This window comes from Emydura macquarii, unplaced genomic scaffold (genome assembly GCF_026122565.2).
Source record: "Emydura macquarii macquarii isolate MOO-44397 ecotype Brisbane River unplaced genomic scaffold, CSIRO-AGI_Emac_v2 contig_1566, whole genome shotgun sequence".
NCBI classification, from domain to species: Eukaryota; Metazoa; Chordata; order Testudines; family Chelidae; genus Emydura; species Emydura macquarii.
The window spans coordinates 114,544-135,211 of NW_027131703.1; the positions used below are offsets into that span (position 1 = coordinate 114,544).

Here is a 20,668-nt window from a genome sequence, read left to right on the forward strand (position 1 = left end):
TAGCTCCCTGATCACTGACATTTCTGCAGCACCGAAAGGCTGCAGGCTCAGCTGGGAGCAATTAAACACTTTCTGTTGAGGGATTACGAACACCCTGGGTGATAATTGCTGGGCTGATAATGATTAGCAATAACGGGGAGGATATATCAGGGAGAAACAGGAAGCGGGGGGAAAGAGCTCGGAGGGTGAGCTGTGCAGACGAGAGAAGCTGTGTAGAAGTGTCCTCCTGCAGCATATCTGTGTCATGTTCTGTTTGCTGGAGAACTGAGGAATAAAGGTACATGTGGTGAAAAGGAAACAGGTTGGATGCGTTTATGACTGAGAGGGACCATGGAAACAAACTAGGCAGTGAGGCACACTGGGATGCTGAAGAAGCACCTGTGATACGTGTGGGCTTGTCCAGGATTTTATCCCTCCTGGCTTGAGAAAAGGAGCCTTGAGGAGTGACCTGCGCTAAAGCAAGAGGCTCTGGATGCAACGGAGAAAATTCTGCACTAGCTAGTCGAGCAACAGACAAAGATGCAGAAGACCCAGCAGGCAAGCACTTCTTGGTTAGCAGGTGGAGTAGCAGCAAACGTTACAGCAGTTTATTAAATAGTAGTCTCAGGTACAGCAACAGCTTGCTGATGAGCTCCAGTGAGAGAACTGGAAATCGTGCAGTGGGCCTGCGAGTCGGCCCATATAAGATGGCCCCAAGAGGTGACTCTGATAATGTTTTGCTGATGTTTGAGCTATAGGCTACCAGCACTGGATCGGACAAGGGTGCCTGGATGCCATGGCTAGCCCCTCATCTGACTGTCAAGTTCTGGTGGCTTATATGGCCCTGAGTGAGCACCAAGCCAAAAGTTATGATACTGGTAAAAATTTAGAGCAGTCAGATGGCACGGGGTATATGTCCCAGGGCATTTACACAGAAACTGTCAGACTGAGCTATGCAGTAGTTGAGGCCAGATAGGCAGGACATAAAGGTCCTGGTGGACTCAATTATCCATTATCCATGAACTGTTTAAAAAGAGCCTCCCTGAGGCTACTAGTGTCTGAGTGTGGAGACATCAGTTAGAATCGTTAGAGGTCGTGGTAAAACTAATGGAGGTGTATGTGGAAGCGGGTTTCCTACAGAGTGAATGCCATCCCACTAGAAAAAGGAAGGGGGAAGAAGTTTGTTACCAGTGTGGTGACAAAGGACACACACAGAAGAACTGTCTATACATGGACTGCAAGTTCATGGAGTTCTGTGTATGGACAGGTGTAAAGGTGGGCCTGGGATATAGATGAATACTGTAAGAATAGGCTGGAGAGCCACAGGGGCCATGATAGATTTGGCAGCTGCACGCTCCCTTTTACAGAGCAACTTGGTTAGGCTTGAGTGGCGACAGAAAGGAGTGATGATAACAACACACAGTGAAAGTCTACACTATTGTGGTCACCACTTTTATATGCTCATGAGATATGTCATACAAAGTATGCCTTGTGAGGTATCATTTGAGAGGTCATAATCTACTGAATATCATTGTCTTGCTAAGATGTGTGTATCAGCATTGTATATGGAATTATGAGATTTTGCTATATGTTTAACAAATTTAATTTCTGTAGGCATAAGCTTTCGTGAGACTCAGCTCATGAAAGCTTATGTCTACAAAAATTTAATTTGTTAGTCTTTAAAGTGCCACAGAACTCTCGGGTTTTTTGCTGTATATAGACTAACACGGCTACCCGTCTGGAACTGCTATATGTTTGTTACATGAGCATGTTGTAATTCTTGGGACAACAAATTACTGACCACCAGTGTGAAAGAACAATCACTGGTTTAAGCAGCCATTCACCAGCAGGGGAGTTGTAAACAAAGCATTTGCAATTCACCTGAAGGACAGCTCGCAGAGCACATACACCATAGAACTGCTTGACCCCATGATCCAGCAAGGACTTTTCCATTAAAAAGGGTCAGGATATAAGAAGGGAAAAAAAACCAAAAAAGGCCCCTGCCACCTCTCCTTCCTCATCTCTACGAAAAGCAGCAAAATTGCTTGGAAGACCATAGAAACAATATTAGACTGGGGGAGTGGTCCCAGGCTGGGAAGGAAATCCAGCCTGTGAACTAAGAACTGTGAACAGGGAACTGGCTGCAATATTTCGATGGTTTGCTTCAAATCTTATTTAGCTTGGTAAAATTTAGGAAATAGTTTACATATTTATCTTATTTCTTTTTAAACCAATTCTGACTTTTATGCCTTTATGACTTATAATCACTTAAAATCTACCATTGTCTAGTTAATTCTAGTTAATTCTCTAGTTGTTTTACTTTTTTTATCTAAACCAGCGTGTTTGATTGAAGTGTTTGGGGGATTCTATTCGAGACAATAAGACTAGTGCCTGATCATTACCCTTTGATGGAATGATGAACAAATTAATGAACTTGTGTCATTCAGTGTGTGCTGGACAGTACGAGATGCACATTTCTGGGGCAGCAAAGCTGGAGCTGGAGAATTTGCAGGTGTTGCACTGTGTGTAGTTCATGAGTACCTAGGAAAGCATTCATGTAACTCAGCTGGATGTGACTTTGCATGCTGGTGGCTATGATTGAACAGAGCCTGAAGAGGTCTGCTGTTCATTGGCAAAGCATTGTGAAAGACACCGTGCTGGAGAATTAAGTGAGCACAGCACTTCAACAGTCCAGATTGTATACTGGGGTATGTCACACCCCGTGGCCATTGTCCACTGGCAATGGGAGTGCAGCCCCCCACCCCCTGTAGCACAGGGCTGTGCCCCAAGGGAACAGACTCTGCTTTTGGGGTCCTGTGGATTCCACAACTGAGTCCTGCACTGTTGACTTCCCTGGCAGCAGGGGGAAGGGGAGGGTGATGTGACTCCTCCCTGTCACCTTGGCATTGTTCCTCAGTCAACCAATCAGAGGAAGGGAGGCAACAGCAGTCATCAGCAGTCCAGTCAGAGGGCAAAGGACAGTCAGGCAGCACTGCAAGCTGCCTCTGACCTGAGCAGAGCCCGAAATGCCTGGGAAAGCTGCAGGAGGCTGTGACCAGCCCTGGCTGCTTTCACTTCAAGTGTCAAAGACTAGCAGAGGGGAGAGACGTCACCCTGCAACAAGCCAGCTCAGCCCTTCCAGGCCCTGCAGTTGGCCTGTCTGTAACCTCAGTGGGTAGAAAAGCCTCAAGAGGGGACAATCTGCTCCTCCTACCACCAAACTGCCAGCAACAGGAGGAGACAACCTGGGTCTCCTGCCACCGCAGGCAGCCTGCCTGTCCTGTAGTCAACCCATGCAGGATCTGGGGTTTTGGATACAGAGACCCCATCTGCTTGCAACTGAACCTAAGTTCCAAGCTTTAAAGATGTCAGTCCTGTTCCAGAAGGGAGCAGTGATCGCCAGGGTCAGACTGTTTTCCTACACCAATCTCCTGACCACCACTCAGCCAGAAAGCAAACTTAGTGAGTATCCTGTATTATAGTTAAATAGATAGTTTAGAGTTTATTATTGCACCATTAAGGCACATTGCATCAACAACAGGACTTTCATCTACCTGGATCTTCAAGACCTGCACTGCCAATTCCCAGTATAAAGTGTGTTTTAACAGCATCCCCTTACATGCCTGCAACATGTCTCCACATGCACCACCTGGGAACCTGAGACTGGGGGACAGATGGAACTGAGGGGAAGACACTTTTGTTAGGAACACTGGGGGAGTGTGTGGTCACGTGAACTAGTATGCTTGCTGGCATAGCCATTAGTAGGTTAAAAAGCACTACGAACATCTCTAGTCACTTTAATGGTTTCATATTTTTACTGACTGTATATTTCTCTTTAATGAAACCCTTACATCGAGTTTGTAGTTAGTGTTTTTAATTTGTTTGCTGGTGTGAGTTTGAATTATTCAAGTTCAAGTGTGGTAGCCAGGGCCTTATGACCCCTTGTCTCACTGGAGGCACTGCCAACTAGCTTTATTCTTTAACGCACCAGGAGAAGGAGTTGGGCCACCTACCAGCAGCACTGTGAAATGAGCCCTGGCAGCAGAAACTTGGGAACTGTCCAAAGACTGTGAGGTACCCCTCTCCTGTTTGCACATCATATGGACACTAAACCCAGCACCAAAAGGGGGATTACAGGAGGAAAGTTTAAATGACAGAGAGTGGTTGCAATAGAATTATTGCCCTATGTGTTGATGATACCATCTGGATCCCATTTCCCTTATACAAAAAAGGCAAACAATGGAGGGAGAGACTCCAGTAGCTGGGTCTATGTGAAGAGATCACAAGTGTAGACCCTCCAGGTAACTCTCCAGTTATAGTAGAAGATGACCTTAAACATAGAGGAATGAGCTCAGAAAGAATAAAAATGCTGGAGAACTTGGGGGGAAAAGAAGAACTTGAGAAGGGGGCAGAGAATCAGGGAGTACTAGACAAGAAGGAGGGCAGAGGCTTGGCTGACTACCAGGGGGAACAAGCCGTGTGCAAGGCCTGAGAGAAAGGGCAGGATGAAGAGGGGGAGAAGGGTCCTGATAAGAGGCCTGGATGGGCGGAACTTATCCTGACAGTTCCAAGCAAGGGGGAAGAGAGAGATCCTATTACTGAGGCTCTGGAGGGACAACCTACTCTAGTGAAGATGAGCCTGAGTCAAAAGAACCCAGAGCTCAGCTCAGTGGGGTGTGATTGGTGTGACAACCTCTGGACAGAGATGGAAACCTCCCACCTCTGACTAACTTTTCTGGGTGGAAGACAGGAGACCCTCACCATGGACCATGGAAAGCCAGTCTGGAAGGGTGTGAGAAACCCAGTACAGCCGCAACCCTGTAAAGACAGCAGGGTTTGGACAGTGAAGAAAACCTTCCTGGTAGGCAAGCTGATATAGGAGGGGAGGTATGTGACTGAGAGCTGGCTGTAGCGCTCTGATCACTGACATTACTGCAGTACTGCAAAGGCTGCAGGCTCAGCTGGGAGCAATTAAACACTTTCTGTTGGGTGATTACGAACACCTGAGTGATAATTGGTGGGCAGCCATTGGGCGGATATAATGGAGAAGAAGAGGAAGCAGAGGGTAAAACCTCAGAGAGTGAGCTGTGTGGAAGAGAAGCTGTGTAGACGTCTCCTCCTGCAGTATATCTGTGTCATGTTCTGTTTGCTAGAGAACTGAGGAATAAAGGTACACGTGGTGAAAAGGAAACAGTCTGGGCGTATTTGTGTTTTGGGGACCATGGAAACAGCCTACACAACGAGGAACACTGGATAGCTGAAGAAGCACCCTGTGACAAGAACCCCATAGTCCCATTCTCCTCCATGGGCTATACAATCATCCAGATGACATCTCTCATGATGCACCATGGTGTCTCCATTTCCTGAGGCACCACGATTAAGGTTAAGATGCTATCATGGCTATTTTTAGTAAAAGTCACTGACACGTCGCGGGCAATAAACAAAAATTCACGGCAGCCAGGACCTGTCTCTGACTTTTACTAAAAATACCCTGGGGTGGGGGGAACAAACACAATGCTTCTGTGGCTTGTAGATGCTCCAACCCCACCGCTGCTACTGCAGCCAGGGGCTGATGGCAGTTGCTCCATCCCCCATGGGGCTGACCCAACCTGGCCACTGCTCCAGCGGCTGGCTGCCAATCAGCTGTTCTGGGGCCCCAGAGAGCCACTGCTCTGGCAACCCTGGGGCAGACAGCTGCTCCAGCCCTGCTCCAGAAGTAGTCATGGAGGTCCCAGAATCCATGACTTCCATGACAGAATCATATCTTTAACCATGATATATGGGATTCTCATGGCCATAGTGCATCATGTGAAATGTAGGCCAGCTGGGAGCACAGCCCACAGAAGAGAATGGGGGCATGAGGTAACCAAACTACAGCTCCCATGAGACATTTTGGTGGCATTTCCAAATTGAAAGTTTTGAGTTTTGACTGTTTGGTTTTTTTAATTTTTAGACAACAATTCAACATTTTCCAAAGAAAACTGACACTTTTCACAAAAGAATTTGTTTGATCAAAACCACAATTTCTCATTGAAAGTTTTCATAGGAAATTTTTGACAGTTACATGGCTCCTTCCATCAGTTTTAGCAACGAAGACTAGACAAATCAGACTAGACATGCCATTAGGTGATAGTTTCCCTCCACAAGAAAAGCACCTTCCATTTATTTAGTTTGAAATATTTACGCATTCGTTTGTTTAAAAGTTGGATCACATTTAATCACTAAGTACGGTTGCACAGTTGCTTTCAATTACTGTGTAGAATTTACCAAATGTTCACAGCTCAGCTGCACGATAGGCCTCCACCCTCATTTTTCATTTGCATTTGATATTTAATTAGGATATTTTACCCAGGAATCCGCAGCTCTAAAGGTAGTGCCCTAGCTGATTATACCACTAATCCATCCAGTTTGTTCTTGTAACATCCAGTCACACACAGATACAAGGCCTTTTGTTTATACTCACATATAGTTTTGCTCTGAGATTGAAAAAGTACATCATAGAGAATCTGTATTCTTTCTGTAGCTCGCTGGCTGTTGTCTTTCTTATCCTCCAGCTGGATCACAGCTTTCTGGACACTTTGTTTGATCATGAATTCAGTGTTGATCAGTTGCAGCTGGAAAAATATTTGGCAGGGCAATGCTATTGTCCCCATTGTACAGATGGGAACTGAGACATAGACTAAGTGACTGACTCAGGGTCACACAGAAAGTCAGCAGCAAAGCAAGGAATTAAACATAGGTCTCCTGAGTCCCAGGCTAGTGCCCAAACTACTAGCCCATCCTTCCTCTTCATTTTTATGGCCATTGGCAGAATAGCATCTGAACCACTCTCTAGCAATCCCTGTAGCAGTTTGGGGAGGCACACGCAGCATCTCAGGGCTACAATTCCTGTATCCATCTCAATAGTCCCATCTCTGCAGTATCTGAGCACCTCACAAACATCAATGACTTTATCCCCATGAGGTTGGCAGTTTATCCCCATGAAGTTGGCTATTCCTCCTTCCAATCACAGGTGGAGAGCTGAGGCCCAGAGACATCCAGTGACTTTCTTGAGATCACACAGAAAGTCAATGACAGAGCCAGAAATGGAACCCAGAACTTCTGAAACTTACTCCTAATGCCTTACCACAGAGCCAACTTTCCCATGCTACTTAATAAGGGATAATGACTGGTGATCTCCTCTAAAACATAGGTGTGATGCCCTGCAACCTTTCTTCCCCTGGGCAGTGGAACCACACAAGCAGGGACCTCCACAATTTCGACCTCATATTTGAAGTTGACACTGGATTTGATAGTTTTCATTTATGGTAGACAAGATAGATAAGAAACTTACATTTTCCTCTGGAGAGTCATTGGCTTTTTCAGCATCTTCAGGGACAGCAGAATCCTCTGGAAAACCTTGAATGATGAGTAACTGCATGTTACTTATTTATTGCATCGAAACAGATACCTCATATGGCAAATGAGTAGGGCTGGTTGGAAAATGGGAGGAGGGTTCCACTGCAGATTTTGAACACATCTACAGGAGGTGCATATAGTTGGTTACAGGCTACAGCTATAAGCTTATAAGTCTATTGGAGCCTATAATAATGGTGATAGATTAACTATTTACTAAAATACCATTTGTTAACCCTTTAAAGATTATTTATAAATGGAACATTTATGTAAAATGTGACCCAGCTTTTTGGTTCTAATCTGAAAAGGAAGTCTGTAAAAATTGCCCCTCTTGTATATTTGAGTCAGATCCACTGTCTAAAGCTTCACTTTTGGTTCACTTTCACTGCATTTTCCTCTTCTAGCCCAGCAGACCTGATAGTATCCTGTGAGAAGGAGTCAGATTCTACTCTGGATCGTGCATTGCTTATGGAATTATCCAATTAGCTGCATATGATTTGATAGGGGCTACGCAAGTGTCACTGAGGGCAGCCTGCAAAGACAGTGAGACATCCCAGGTGCATTGTGAACTGCAGCACTCCATCCCTACCTACCACTCCCTGTCCACCTACTCCAGACTGGGAGTAAGTGGCTAAGTAGCTCCTCTGACTCCTGTGCAACTGGACCCATGGGCTGGATGGCCCAGGCAAGAGTTACAGGATTCCCAACCCCTTCTTACTCTTCTAGGCAGGCATATAGCCTACATCACAACTGAGTCCTAAAAGGGAGCACACATGGAACCCCAGAGCTCCATGTGCACAGTTGCTTCTTAGAGTACAGTGATGTCTCCTTATCTGATTAACCTTCAATCCACTGACGTTACAATCCCCTTAAAGGGGCAGGAAAGTGGTGAAAGGTAAAACAACACATCAGAGAGAAGTTTAAAAAAGGAGTTGGTTACTTGTATTGATCCCCTGCTGGGTGCTGTTCATGAAAATCTCAGCAACTGTCATTTTGGAGAGCTGTCCCAGATTGGCTGCAAAGGTCTCAGGAGGCATCAGGTCATCCAAGTGAACTGCATGCCATTCACCTGGACAGGCAGAAACAGAACATACCGCAAAATGTCAATGATTCACAGAGTTTAAGACCAGGGGGGCCATTAGATCATTTAGTCTGACCTTCTATATAACACAGGCCATTAAATTGCACCTCGTTACCCCTGTATACCCAATAACTTGCATATCTTCCAGAAGGGCATCTAGTCTGGGTTTGAAGTCATCGGGAGATGGAGAATAGATTACTTCCTTTGGAAGTTTGTTCCAGTGATTAAGTTTCTCATTCTAAGGCATTTTATCCAGCCTTCAAATCATTTCTGTATTTCTTCTCTGCACCTTCTCCAATTTATTAGCATCCTTTTAAAAAAGTGAATATGAGAACTGGACACAGTATTCTAGTGTTTGCCTCACCGATGCCATATACAGAGGTAAAATCATCTCGCTACTGCTACTCACTATTGCTATTTATACATCCAAGGATTGCATTAGCATCACACTGAGAGTCATGTTGAGCTGCTTTGTCCACTATGACCTTGCAGAGTCACTGCTTTCCAGTATCATACAGTCCCCCATTCTGTAGGCATGTGATTTTTATCATTTGGGAGAAAAGCTTGCTTTCTTGAACATCCAGCACCACCAGCCTTTCCATCTAAGAGTTCCCAAGTAGAACTACCAAAATATTTTGATATTTGATATTTCTGAGACATTTTTCATCAAAGCTTCAAATTTTCATAAAAAAAGGGGGTGAAGGTGGGGAATTCCCACCAAAAAGAACATTTTCCCGGGAAAAATATTGTTTTTGTTGGAATGGCAGTTTTTGGTTGTATTTTGATTAGCTTTCCCTCATGTGACTTAGGACCACAAGTTGCATTGAAACAGGACTGGGCTTCTAAATAACTTAGGCCCAGCTCTTTAAAGTTATTCAGGTGTTGCTGTGATCAGCATTACAACACAACTGATTTAGGAGCCTAAGTCTCAATTTCAAAAGTGATTTAAGCACCTAGGCATCTAAATCCAATTGAACGTCAATGGAATTTTGACTCCTAAATGCCTAAATCCCTTTTGAAAATGGGACTTAGGCACTGCAATGGTGCAGGGGTTCTTCTTCTTTAAAAATCTGGGCCTTACGCACTACTGAATATTCCACCCTACACAGCGAATAAGATGGTTAAAATGATTTAAATGTTGCAATAATTTTAATGACCCCTCTCGTCTCTCTTTTCCTTCAATTTTGTCCAATCAAGATACATTCTTACCACCACTGAATGCCAGGTAGCTGCACCCTCCGAGTATCCTTGGGACTTTGGTTATGATGATGACATGTACTGGACTGGTTGTTTCTCGTTTTCTTCTCTCATCCATTATACAGTACCTGAAAATGCACCAGAAATAAGATTCTTAGCTTCATAAATCTTCAGGTCAGAAGGTACCATTTTGACCATCCACTTTAACCTTCTGCATGACACAGGCAAAAGAATCTCACTTAGTGATTCCTGCATTTGATCCAAAAACTTCTGTGTGAGCTAGAGTGGACCTTTTAGAAAGAGATGCCCAGCTTCACCCCATCCCTAGCTGAGCTATTCCAATGGTTAATTCCCCTCCTGTCAACAATTTGCACCTTGGTTCTAGTCTGAATTTGTTCCCAGCAACTGGATCTCGTTCTGCCTTTCTTTTGTCTCAGAAATCTCCTCCCTGTATAGGTTTTTTAGGCCATGATCAAGCCAGAAGATGTGCTATTTGTCTCTCCATCCATCTCTTCCCTCTGAATGAAATCCTGATATCTTGAAGTCAATGGCAAAGTTCTCATTGACTTCAGTGAAGTCAGGATTTCATCCTGTTTCCATTCTCCACTGTAACATCTGAGAGTAAAGCTATGTCTACATGTAAAGTGCTGCAGCTGCACTACGGTAGTACTTCAGTGTAAACACTCACAGCAGCATTGGAAGGGTTCTTCTGTCGCTATAGGTAATCCATCTCTCCAAGAGGCAATAACTAGATTGATGGAAGAATTTTTCCATCAACCTAGTACTGTCTACAGTGGGACTTAGATTGGCTTAACTACATCTCTCAGGGGGATTGAATTTTTCACACCCCTAAGTGAGGTAGCTAGATTGACCTAAGTTTTAAACCAGCCCAGAGTCTGCTTTTGACTTTTTACAATTAGATAAGGCGATACCAGCACAATCAAAAATCCACCATTTGCAATGGGTAAATGACATTAGTGCCATTAATAACCTTCATAACACTAAAATGTTAAAACAAAATGTTGCCAACTTTGGTGATTTTTCTCCAAGTCCCAGCTCCAAAAGTGACCAGATTATGGGAGAATCTGCTTTTCTTTCAGGTTGGGTGCAGAACTGGCTTTCAATATTCTTTTGGCAGTCTTATTTTTCCTATTCACTCTCCCTCAAAGACACTACAATGAACTGTGAAGGTCGGGAAATGCTGTCAGCAGGAGAATATGCTAGCAAAGTCCTGAGTCATCAAATCGCTTAGGCACATGCTTAACTCTTCACTGTACTGGGATCTAAAATGATAAGCAAAGCTGCTTACTTTGCACAGGCAAGGAGTCTTTTGCTGCTCTGTGGCTCATCAAAGTTGAATTGGACAAAGAGCAGTTTCTCTTCTGTTGATTCTCTGAAAAACTTACTGCACATGGGGAAAAAGATTCATTAGCTGCTTTTAAAAAAATCACACTGAAAACAAAGAAAATCACAGACAAGGTTAAACAACAACAAAAAAGTAGGATCAAAACCACTCATTACCTAAGTTCCTTGCGGAATGCATGTTCTGTATCAAATTGATTTAGAAAAAGACAGTGGATTTTATTTTGGAGGTTCAGTCTCTTTCTTACCACTTCCAAATCTCTCTGGTTTAGAAGTTTTGCATGTGTAGAAACCTATGAAAAATAAGTCAATTTAGGCAAGATTTTTGGGCCTGATTTTGCTATTGTAAATACATAGGAAAACTGCAATAAAAATAATTCCTTTAAGGATCTTTTGAATAGAATTGATACAAAAACATTTTTTCCCTCCCATAGAAAATTTTGACTTTTTGTTGAAAAACCAAAGCCACAAACCACCCCATTTCCATCCTGCAGGACAGCCTCCCTAGAGCTGCAATGGAACATTGGGGTCAGCACTGCCTGGGAGGGAGAGAGCTCTGTTCTGAAACACGTCCCCTCCAGGGACTGATCCAGTCCAGTCTTGCTTTCCATATGGGTTTTGTAAAGACCACAGCATGACCCAACATAGCTAGAGTTTTCTTGCAATGGCCACAATAATAATGACTCTCATTGACTTCTACGGGCTTTGGGTCATTGAAGAAAAGTGCAAGATCTTTGGCCAGGTTAGGATAGCTGGGTATGATGCAGAGATTGTTGGGGAAATAGGCACTTAGCAGAAACCCACCTACATATGAATTTGATTAATTCAAAGTGGACCAGGTGCAGAAGAGCTACTAGGATGCTCAGGGGAATGGAGAACTAATCTTACAAAAGGAGACTAGAAGAGCTCGGCTTGTTTAGCCTAATAAAATGCAAGTTGAGAGGGGTCCTGATTGCTCTCTCTAAATACAGCAGAGAGCCAAACATTAGGGAAGGAGAAGAGATATTGAAGCTAAAGGACAATATTGGCACAAGACCAAATGGGGATAAACTGGCCACAAATAAATTTAGAAGAAGGTTTCTAACTGTCAGATGAGGGAAATTCTGGAAAAGTCTGTGACGATAGCTGGATTAGGGAGATCATTTATTATATTATTTAACAGCAATATGTCAAAATTATTATAATTCATATGAGATAGGCCATGTCAGGTACCGTTAGAAAGGTTATAATTTGCTATGATGATATTGTTTATGTATATGTGCCATATTTGCATTGGAAGTTATGGATATGTTTGATGTGTCTGTATTTCAACTTATGCTGTGTTTCTGGGCAACACCCCAGACAGGATGGCTGCAGCACTAGCTGCTTGATGGCCCATTAAGGGAACTCAAAGATACAATAAGCCCCGGGAAAGAACCCAGAGGCTACACCTGATGAGTCACAAAAACTTACTCATGTCACCCTGGACTCCATCTTATTTCTGTAAATTTCCACAAGCGGCATGGCCAGGGAAAAGGGACATAAAAGGCAGCTGCATCACACATCCATATTGTCTTTAGTCTTCACTTACCTCTGGATCAATTCATTTGCAACTTAAGCTGTGAAACAAAGGATTGAGAACCATCCAGGTACTGGATGTATACCAGAGGGACTATAAAAGCCTGCAAACTCCACAATTCTAATGAAAACCTGATATATATAGACTTTCAAATCATTTGTATGTATCTGATTGCTTTAATTATTTAACATTTCTCTTAGAGTTTGTTTCTTTCCTTTTATAATAAACCTTTAGTTTTAGTTATTAAGGATTGGCTGGTAATGTAGTATTTTGGGTAAGATCCAAACTTATATTGATCTGGTGCTGTGGCTGACCCTTTGGGGTCAGGAGAACCGTTTTGGTAAAGAGCATAGAGTTTTAAATAACCTATCTCTTTACTGAACGTAGTGGCTGATTGGGAGCCAGAGACTGAAATGTAGTAAAGAGGGCTGGGTATATTTTGTTTTAGCTTCTTGATAACCAATATGGGGAATCAGAAGCACTGTTTGTGGCTGGTTGGGAAGTTTGACTTCAGTGTCATCCACCAGTGCCGGGAGAATCTGCTCTCCTTGTGCATCCTGCCTGACCTTGGCATTTTCAGATGGTCTACCCTAGGCATGGACGGATCACACAGTCTTCCAATAGGAGCAGTGAGGGGCAAGAATCCAAACTGCTTTTATGAAGGGGATTATCTGACAGGGTTGCCTATGAGAACAGGGACTAAACTTGATGTTCCAGAAGGTCCCTTCCAATCCTATGTTCTTATATATTGATTTTTTTCTGTATTTTAAAACTAAGCTTAGTTTCTCAAAACCACAAACATTTAACCTGTAATGACAAAGTCAACAGGCCTAGAAAGAAAGATTGAAAGAGTGGGATTGTTACCATAAACAAGAGATGAAAAAGAGGGGACTCAATCCAAGTCTATAAAATTCTGATTGGTCTAGAGAAGGGGGATCGGGATCATCTGTTCTCCCTGTCTCATAACTCAGGAACAAGGGGACAGTCAATGAAAATAAAAGGTAGGGAATTCAGAACTGATAAGAAAATAATTTTTCAACATGTAGTTAGCCCATGGAACTCACTGTTGCAAGAATTTGTTCAAGACAAAAACTTCAATTCATAGATTCCAAGGCCAGAAGCGACCATGGTGATCATCTAGTCTGACCTCCTGTATAACACAGGCCATAGGACTTCTCCAAAACAAATCCTGTTTGAACCAGAATAGAACTTTAAAAAAAAATTAATCCAATCTCAATTTAAAACCTGCTACTGATAGAGTCCAACCCCAGCCCTTGGTCAGCTGTTCCAATGGTTAATTATCCTCCCTGTTAAAAATGTATGCTTCATTTCCAGCCTGATTTTGTGTAGCTTCAACTTCCAGTCATGGGATCATGTTATACCTAGCAGACAGAAGTGCTCATTGTCAAATATTTGTTCCCCATGTAGACACTTACAGACTGTAATTAAATCACTCCATCACCTTCTTTTTGTGAAGCTAAACTGATTGAGCTCCTTGAGTCTCTCGTAATAAGGCAGGTTTTCTAATTATTTAATCATTCTTGTGACTCTTCTCTGAACCCTCTCCAATTTATCAACATCCTTCCCACGTGTTTGTATTACCTACTATATGGGGCTCTGGTCATGAGTGGGGTCTATTGGTACTACCTCAATATAAAGGATAATAATAATTAAGTAGTAGTATTAATTTAATAGTCTAAAGCTGTATTTTCAAGGGTGCTGTGCATCTGCAGCTATCATGGAAATCATCTGGAGTTCTGGTTGCCCCACATCTCTGAGACTCAGACCCATTATGACAACACTGAAATAAAACATCTCACCTCCAGGCACAGCCCATTGGTGCCATCCGCATTTGACGGTTGATTCACTGCCCCCCTCAGAATGTCAATCAGGCCATTGTGCTTCTGCTTTCCAAAGTACAGGTCCTGACTCTGCTCCGTGTCCTCCAGCAGAGAATATTTGAGGCGCAGGATGGAATCGGGGGTTGCACACTCAATGAGTTTGCTTTTAGAAGCTGCGAGGACTGACTCTTCATTGAGCAGATTGATCTCCTGAGGGCCACTCAGAGAGCACTGCAGAACAACTGTGGCAGAAGTGTCATCGCTGAAACCAATGAAAACATCGCGTTCCTGAGGAGCCAGGTCTGCCGGCCTCGGGCAGCAGAAGTCTGTGTTCTTCATAGTGACAAACAACCTGACCCATTCATCCAGGTCTTCCCTCAGCTTGTTCTGCAGCCAGTTCAGAATGGTGTTCATCTCCAAGCAGTGCTTCTCCAGCCTGTTCAACAGTGGAGTGGGGAACTGCGTATAAACCACATTCTTCTCCTCAATCACAATCAGCCTAAACTCCTCCTTCACTCGGCATTTAACCCTGTGAGTTCCAAGGCCAAGGTCAACATAATAGTTTCCTCCTAACCTGACAAAGCACTGATTCAATGCATCATAAAGGCTTTCATACAGGTTGTGAATATTTAAGAGAATAATGGGCCTGCCTGTCTCCATGCAAATTTTCACTCTGTTAACAGACCGGCACACCTGTGAATATTCTTGGTCCTGTGGGAAACCCGAGCCAAATATAATATCACAGTTCTCTATGTCCATGAGCTTGGTCATCTGTATGATCTGGAAAGCTGCTTGGTTTGTTGTTAACAGCAACAAGTATCTAGATACAAACCCTGTTTGTTTCTTGTCTAAATTTTCCTGTAACAAATGAAGCGTATGTCTGGTTTCTAAGTTGGGAGGCTGACATATGGGTGAATTGTTTCTGAACAGCTCTAAAGGATTCAGATCTTTTGAACCTCCAAAATTTCTCAGAATTGCTTGTGCAATGAGCTTTTCTTTGGAGATCTGTTTTTTGCCCTTGGTGTAGGACAGTATCATTTTGATTAGGCTGTAGAAGTCACGGAGCCCAAAAAATTCCATGGACTGTTCCTTTAACACCTCACAATAGAAGTTAGCCAGAGAGGGGAACAAATCCTCAATTGCAGTAACATGCTGCTCATCAGCACAGATCCCCTTGGCAGTCTTCACCAGTTCTTCTTTGTTGAGGTCGGTCCGGAACACAAGGAGGCCCCGGTTCATTTTAGCAGGGTCCAGGGCCCAGTTTGAAATGCCAACAAAACCAACCTTTTTGTATGATTCTGGGGCTTCATCATCAACGCAACCATCTTCAAGAAGAGGATGCAGTGTCTTCAGGGGCATCTCAGGCGAGTCTTCTGCAAGGCCTATCTCATCCAGAATAACCACAGAGGCAAACTCCTCCAGTTTCTGGCCCCTTTGGAATTGTGCACATTGTTTAAAAGTGGAGATGATTCCTTCTGGCTTGGAATGAGGGCTGCACTGGAATGACACCAGTTGGACCTGTTTGCACCGTTTGAACAATTCTGTTTTAGACAATCTGCCCTGCATTGCATCAGCAGCTATGGTCTTAGACAGGGATTTGGAGCTACCTGGCTTCCCTACGAGGAAGAGCGGCAGTCTAAGGTCCATGCATATGACCATCATGAAGATGTTTTCCCTTAGGGCATCATTCCGTGCTGTTGTCTTGGGAACAGAGAGGTTATCCAGGAACACCTCTTGGCAAAGTACAATCTCTAGCTGAAGCAGGGATTTGGGCACAGAGAAGCATGTCGCTATTTCTTTCAGATAATCTTGGCGACTCTCGAGAGATACATAATAGCAAACCCCAATTGCAAGAACCAGGGATCTTTGTGCTTCGTTTAATGCAAATATCTCATCTTTCTCAAATCCCTTTGCAAGGGCCCGAATGGATGGGTCATAGTCCTTTGAACGCTGAGCCTCACTCTTCTTGTCATCGATAAGAGGAAAAAGCAGGTCCCTTATGTTATAAAACCACAGCAGCACCCCAATGCAGCGCTCTATGTCTCGGAGACTGGCGATTCTGCATTCCTCTTTCTTTTCTCTTAAAAACTTCTGGGAGGTGGAAATGACGGAGGTAAAAATATCCATGTTCTCTTTGGGAAGCTTGTCTCCCACGATGGATTTAACAATCTGTCTGATGTACAGACTCTGAGTCTTTTCATTTAGTTCCCCAAAGTCCCAGACAAGAGGTAACATGCTCGGTGGGAGAGGCTGCACCCGATACACCAGCTGCCTCAAAGGGATGTAGCCCAGCTTTTCTAGGGTGTCTTCACTCCGAACTCTGTACCCCAAGCCGGCTTTCTCTAGCTTCTCAATGGTTTCCTTGGTGTGTCTTTTGTAAGGGTTGCAAGCAGACACCACTTTTAAGCGAGTGGTGGAGATTGGCTCTCCATTCACACTCTGGTCACACAGGACCTCTTTAATTGCAAACACGGCTTCAGTGGTGTTGGCTTCATCGAAGAACAACACCGTGTCCATGTTGTACATTTCTTCATTGAAGCGTGCAAGCTCGATGGCTTCATTGACTTTCTGGTGGATGATTTTGGAGCTGGTGCCTCCATGAACGCGCACCAGCATCATATTTTGAACATCCCTTCCTGCTCTTTGCAAGCTGCACATGAACTGCACCAACTTGGTCTTCCCACAGCCTGTTTCGCCCATGACAATCACGGGGATCCCACATTGGAACCTCAAGTGAATGGCCAGCATTTTCATGGTATTGTCCAGGGTCAGTTGGTAGGATTCATCTGGGTCTTGGGAGCATCTCACACCGAACACACTGCAGAGAGTTTCTAGCTGCTCTTGTCTGGACAGATCTTCAAACTTCTTATTGAAAGGAACTTTCTGAGCATCAAGGGTGTGATATAAATGTGCGTCAATAACCTTTTCCTCTAAAACAGCCTGTGAATGTGCATCAACAGCATCAAAACTCTGATTGATATGGAAACCCAAGAACTCCATGGAGTGGTTGTCAGCATGGAAGATTATATAAGGGTGAGACTCTTGCTCCCATCTGCGTCTTAACTGGTATCCTCTCAATACACTGTCCTCGTCCATTTTATCCTCTTCACTGGGTGAGCTTTCATCTGCCATGGCTAGGGAAGGCAAGGCAAAGTCCTTAGACATGGTGATCATAAATTTTATCACAAATGCTTTGAACCCATTAAATCCCTCCTCTTCAGCTAGTGCGCTGCTGCAGAACACTGAGTTTTCACACTTCATCAGCTGGAGGTTTAGGAAGTGTGTGAAGTTGCTGAGCTCAGTCCAGGAAGGATTCTTTCTCCCACATGACTCCAACAAGAGCCTCAGACACTCCTCCTTGGTCCCTTCAACCTTCCCAGGGGTGAAACAGAAGCTGTCAAGATTGGCCTTTTGCTGGTATTTGCTGATGTACTGGTATGACCTTTGGAAGGCATCACCCCTGAATGTGTCACTGTCCAGTAGCTGTTGTTCTACTTCAGCAGCAGCTCCAGAACTGTTATTTTTAAGCATCTCTAGTACTTCTATTGGTGATATGCATTTCACAGCTGGAAGGAGATCTAGAAATTCTCTCTCTATTTCACTGGTCATCTAAAAGCCAAATGACAAGGGGTTAAAGCTTTATAAACACTGAAGTTCCCCAAACAAAACTAAAGAAATCATCCACAAATTGACATTAATATTATTCATGAGGACACAGCTTAATTAGTAGAACACAAAGAATTTGGGTACAGTAGGACCATATTATACAGTGCAAATCATTCACTGATACAGCCACATTTAGATTTTATGAAGTAATTTACCTAATCCTCAAATATAAATGATACCATTTCATCTTCCTAGATGATAGTGTTTCATTCACAGGATTTTAAAGATGAGCAGTAGTCAATTTTAGATAAACTCTGTTACAAAAAAAGCCTTACTCTAATATAATCCAATAGTCTTGTCTCTTGCACATTTCTGTGTATAATTGATGTTCTAAACAAGCTAAGTAACAATCTTGGGGCCTTATTTTCCACTCTTTGGCATCTTGTGCTGTCATTTGTACAACATTACTTGATCAGAATGGTAGCATCATATAGGTATACATAACTTCACAAGATTCAAGGCAGATTCCTTAATTTTATCATGTAGATATACAACATGGCCAATCTAATGCTCCTCTGAATACTGACTAGAGTTGGCCAAAATTTTTTGACTGAAAACATTTCCTGTCAGAAAATGTGGTTTAATTGAAATTTTCTGCAGGAAATGGTTGATTTTGATTACATTTTTCTTACATTTTTCAGTTTTCCATAAAAAACCCTAAAATAATAAACTTTGTTTTGAATCACAAGTCAGAACAAAAAAAATATTGTTTTGGTTTTATAATGTTAAAATGAAAAAAAATCATTTTGACATGTCTGAACATTTTTTTTCAATAAAAAATGTTGCCATTTTTCATTTTTATATTTCTGAATCCAAACTTTTCAGAACTTTCCAAAATAAGCATGAAATGTTGAAATAGCAGAATTTCCCATAGGATGGAAGTTCCATTTTCCAAACAGCTCTAGTACTTACAATATGTGTTTCCTCCAGTAGCAATGATTTTATATAGATCACTCATTTTTTGCTATTTTTGGACTGTACAATTCTGGCCAAGGTTTGTAGTTCCATCAAGGTCTTCTTACATTGAATTTTAACATGCTATTCATTGTGCATATCATTTGGAGAGTACCTCTTGTATTCTTGCGCTGCTTATGCCTTTTCCTCTCACCAGGAATTCTATCAGATAAAGATGGGAGTCTCTGCACTTCCAGACCATGCCATCAGGGCTTTGGATGTGTCTCAGAATGCACAGCTCAATCAGTAACTTGTTAAGACCCTTCGAGACCTGTCAAGAAAGAAGCAGGTCTGGTCAGTTTTGTTTTATCAACATATCAACTGTTCATTGCTTCCCACCATTACTAAACTTTCTGACTTATTGAAGACCCAATAAACCAACAAGAGAGAAGAGATGTTCCACAGAAGTACATCCTAGGTCAGATCCTCAACTGGTGTAAAACAGGTGTAGTTCTACTGACTTCAAACAAGCTACACTGATTTATGCCAGCCAAGGATTTGACCCATTGTGTGGTCTCCCAGCTGGCGTGAAAGTAAAAGCTGGGCTGTCACTGTGCCAGTGATGGAGACAATGGAAATAAAAAGAGATTTGCTGGCATTGTGACAGAGTATCAGATGCTAGGACACTGCACAGTGATGCAGAGTTTAAATCTACTGTGAATGTCATCTTCTTCTGGCATCACAAGTGGGCAGGTGGAGTTTGGTTTGTGGTGGAGCTTTGGGTAAGACAACTACATTTCAGGTAAGACAACTTTTCACAGCTTAACCCTTTGTTACAGAAACCAAAAGGTAATAACCACATTGCAGTACTACAGGCAGGAGTTTACTTATCTGACACTGAAAGGCACATTCACATTTTGAATGAGGCCGTGGAAAATCCATCTTCACTGTATATCATGGCATGAAAATTGTATTTGGTAAAGAGACTTACCACAGGGGATATGTCAATATGGAAGATTCTGGGGCCAGCCTCAGTTGGTTTCTGTTCCAGTAAGCGAAGCTCTTCCAAGAGAAATTCAAAATCTGTTTCCGACTCCATCAGCCTAATGGTTTTGTGGCTCAGACTTGCATTCTCTGGTTGGGTTTTAGCTTTTTTGATGGTATTTGCTACAAACAAAGACTTCCCTAAAATGAGAGAGAAGGTTGAAATTCAATTTCTACAATACTCGATCTTCTCATATTCTGTCTTTATATTTCCATTTCTTCATCTGCAACAGAGAAGGCCAGGTCCCCAGCTGTATAAATCAGCTCCAGTGGAGTAAATGGCCCAGCTCCCCAACTGGTGTAAATCAGCCATAGCTCCTTTGGAGTCAATGGCCCAGTTCCCCAAGTAGTGTAAATCAGCCATAGCTCCATTCACATCAGTGGGCTAGACCCCCAGCTCGTATAAATCGACACAAGTCAGTTGGAGTCAGTGGTCCAGGTCCCTAGCTGGTGTGAATTGGTGTAGCGCTATTGGAGTCAGTAGAGCTACACTCATGGCCCCAAGCTGAAGATCTAGCCTTTTTATATAATTTTTCTTCAAGCTGGGAGCTAAAGGAAGTTTCTACACTGGAGAAATCACAGCCTTGCTCCACAGGTTGGGCATGGCACAACTTGCTGCAACATGAGCTTACTTAATGGTAAAGGCCAACT

General features: G+C 43.1%; 1 protein-coding gene across 4 annotated transcripts in view; it reads right to left on the reverse strand.

The window, feature by feature from the left end:
* The window catches only part of LOC137157787 (E3 ubiquitin-protein ligase rnf213-alpha-like), a 213,110-nt gene that overhangs the window by 98,138 nt on the left and 94,304 nt on the right, over nt 1–20,668 (reverse strand). For all 4 annotated transcript variants that reach the window (XM_067555196.1, XM_067555197.1, XM_067555195.1 and 1 more), the window contains 9 exons: nt 19,965–20,158; nt 19,149–19,304; nt 14,393–18,022; nt 11,174–11,307; nt 10,962–11,057; nt 9,665–9,780; nt 8,315–8,443; nt 7,313–7,377; nt 6,443–6,593 (listed from right to left, as the gene is read on the reverse strand). In XM_067555196.1, coding sequence (XP_067411297.1) covers nt 6,443–6,593; nt 7,313–7,377; nt 8,315–8,443; nt 9,665–9,780; nt 10,962–11,057; nt 11,174–11,307; nt 14,393–18,022; nt 19,149–19,304; nt 19,965–20,158 — 4,671 coding nt within the window. The remainder of the gene's footprint in view (nt 1–6,442; nt 6,594–7,312; nt 7,378–8,314; nt 8,444–9,664; nt 9,781–10,961; nt 11,058–11,173; nt 11,308–14,392; nt 18,023–19,148; nt 19,305–19,964; nt 20,159–20,668) is intronic.